The sequence below is a fragment of the Apis dorsata genome, unplaced genomic scaffold (assembly GCF_000469605.1).
Source record: "Apis dorsata unplaced genomic scaffold, Apis dorsata 1.3 scaffold_86, whole genome shotgun sequence".
Lineage (NCBI taxonomy): Eukaryota > Metazoa > Arthropoda > Insecta > Hymenoptera > Apidae > Apis > Apis dorsata.
The window spans coordinates 28,427-30,939 of record NW_006263384.1 but is presented as its reverse complement, the minus strand read 5'-3'; the positions used below and the strand labels follow the sequence as shown (position 1 = coordinate 30,939).

Genomic DNA, 2,513 nt, shown 5'->3' with positions numbered 1-2,513 from the left:
AGGGGGTGGTGCGGCGCCAGAGGGTGTGGCGAGGTGTGCAGCATCCCCGGGGGTAAGGGGGGCCTGAGCGGCCTCATCGCTGGTCCACCAGGACCGCCTTGATGATGATGGTGCAACGCTGCCGCCGCTGCCGCCAGGACGGCTGCTTCCTCGGGCGTGTGCGGACCCAAGCCTAAACCTGGAAAGAAAAACAGGGAAAGGATTTCGTGTGATGTAACGAAACTTGTGAAAACACGACTTCTGAATCTTGTGTAATTAGAACGGTATGTATGATAACGGTCGAGTATAATTTTGAAGGGAGGGTAAAGATATTGGTTCGATTAATTGCATCGAGTATAATAATCGAGAAGAAGAAAGAAAAATGATCGTTTCTTTTTTTTTAGGGAATTTACGAGCGTGCAGAGAGATTAATTCTCCGCGTTTCGATTGATTATTGATAAAGGGTGGAGGGGGTGAAACGTGGAACCGCATAGGATTAAAATACACACAATTGGAAATGCCATAGTTGTTATTTATTTTATATCGCGGGAACCGTTAAACAACTGAGGAACGATAAACTTTATCTTTCTTGCCGGCCGCCGCTGTAAATCGACAACAATACGGGCCGAGTGTCGGTTTTGATAATGCGCATTTACAATTCCCTTCCGATGTTTAATTAAAATATTATTAACGTTTAATTCGAATCGAATACGGATGGAAACCGCAGCAAAAATAACAGTAACGGGCAGCATCACTTTTCCAATCCAATGTTTGAGAACAGGAGTGTGATTCTTGATTGAAAAATATATATCCTCCTATATATTTGTACACGATGACCTTTTGTTGTAAATTAAATAACACCGCGTGCACGGCAATGGCCCCATTCCAACACACGCGGCGGAGAAATTTTAATAAACGCCGATAATTCAATAATAATTACGAAGGTGTAAAAAGTTAAAGCGAAACAAACCGAAACGTATTATTATTATTCCTTTCGAACTGCTGTTCGAAATAAAAGGATTTTACCCCCGTTTTCTCTCAATCGTTATCCACGATCTTTCAATTTTTTTCTAAGAGCGAAAGGGAGGGCCTCGAAGATCTCGGTTTTTCGATTCGCGGCTCGAGTCGATCGTCTCGAGAGGGAAGGGCAATTGTCTGGAATACAGAGATTGCTCTATTGACCCTCGAGCGCGTCAGCTCTATTTTTAAGGTGCTGTGCACGCTCGAGGAGCAAGTATTCGCGATTTTCTTCTCAAAGTGAGAGAGAGAGAAATCTATCTACCTTCGGGCAACTTTCGAACTTTTCCCGACAGAGCAACCTTCGGGGCACGAGAGTTGAAGAAAAAAGAGAGAGAGAGAGAGAGAAAAGTAACAAGTAGTTTCAGGTGGGGGAGGGTTGCTGTCAGTCGATCCACCCTCGCGAACTTTAAGCGGTTGTCTTTCACTTTTTATCCCTTGATCTCGTTGAATCTCTCCATCTCTCCTTCAATCCTCGAATCTTCGTGTCCGCCAATTGTGTTTCAATTGGAGAACGATTATGGAATCTTTTTTATATAATCTACCAAGTTCTTGGTAAAGTTGTTAATGAAAAAGGAGGATATCCCTTTCGATTCTTTTGTAATCGAGGCAAGATTAATCGATCGATCTTTAACGTTGATTAGATTTTTAAGTAAAGCAAGCGTAAATAAATTTTACAAGAATTTATATAAATTTATAATAAATATATTCTTTGATAAAGAAACATTGTTTCCGTAAATCTTTCACATTGTATAAATAAATTTCGAACAAGTGTGTAGAAACAGCGTCAAGTAGGGTACGATTTATCGAATAATTCGAAATCATCGTGCACAGAGTTTGAATAGAGTTGGAATATTTACTAGCATACAAACATTGAATAAAGTATTAAGCAAATATTATGTGCACTTTTGGAATAACAATCGATAAACAAATAAGTTAAAAACTCTCTGTTGCAACGCTTAATTTCTGTCAAATCAAATTTACTGTTTGCCGATGAATCAAATAATTAGTTAAATATTCTCTATTACTTGTCGCGTAACATCTTATTATGCTAATGCTTAGAACAAATAGAAACAATATTTATCGTATCCGTGGTGCGATCTTGTTAAGAAATTTTTGTAAATTCGTCGGTATCCTTTCAAGTAAATTGAGAATCAATAAAGCGAGCGGACACTTGAGATAACCAAAGAGGACTCAACTTTGAAATTCTTATTAACGGTATCGCATCGAATTTCGCTTCGTCGATCGAAATTTATCGAATTTTTTTTCCTTTTTCTTTCGAACGATATTACCGATATTTCATTTAAGCGGATCGCCCGTTTAATTTCCAATTATTGATCGCTAGGGAATAATAAAAAAAATTCGACTCCGACTTTAATATAATCTGCACGAAAAATCTACAGACGAAAAAAAAGTGAGAACCTTCGAAACTCGACCACTGACCGCTTTTTCATGCGAACAATTTCATTATTTACAGCGGCTTATCCTTCGATTTCCAACATGTTTTCTTTAGTTCC

The 2,513-nt window shown here is 38.9% G+C and overlaps 1 protein-coding gene across 1 annotated transcript in view; it reads right to left on the bottom strand.

The window, feature by feature from the left end:
- Window positions 1-2,513, bottom strand: part of LOC102676767 (optomotor-blind protein-like) — a 110,156-nt gene that overhangs the window by 94,993 nt on the left and 12,650 nt on the right. Inside the window, 1 exon segment of the mRNA XM_031508436.1 lies at window positions 3-178. Coding sequence (XP_031364296.1) covers window positions 3-178 — 176 coding nt within the window.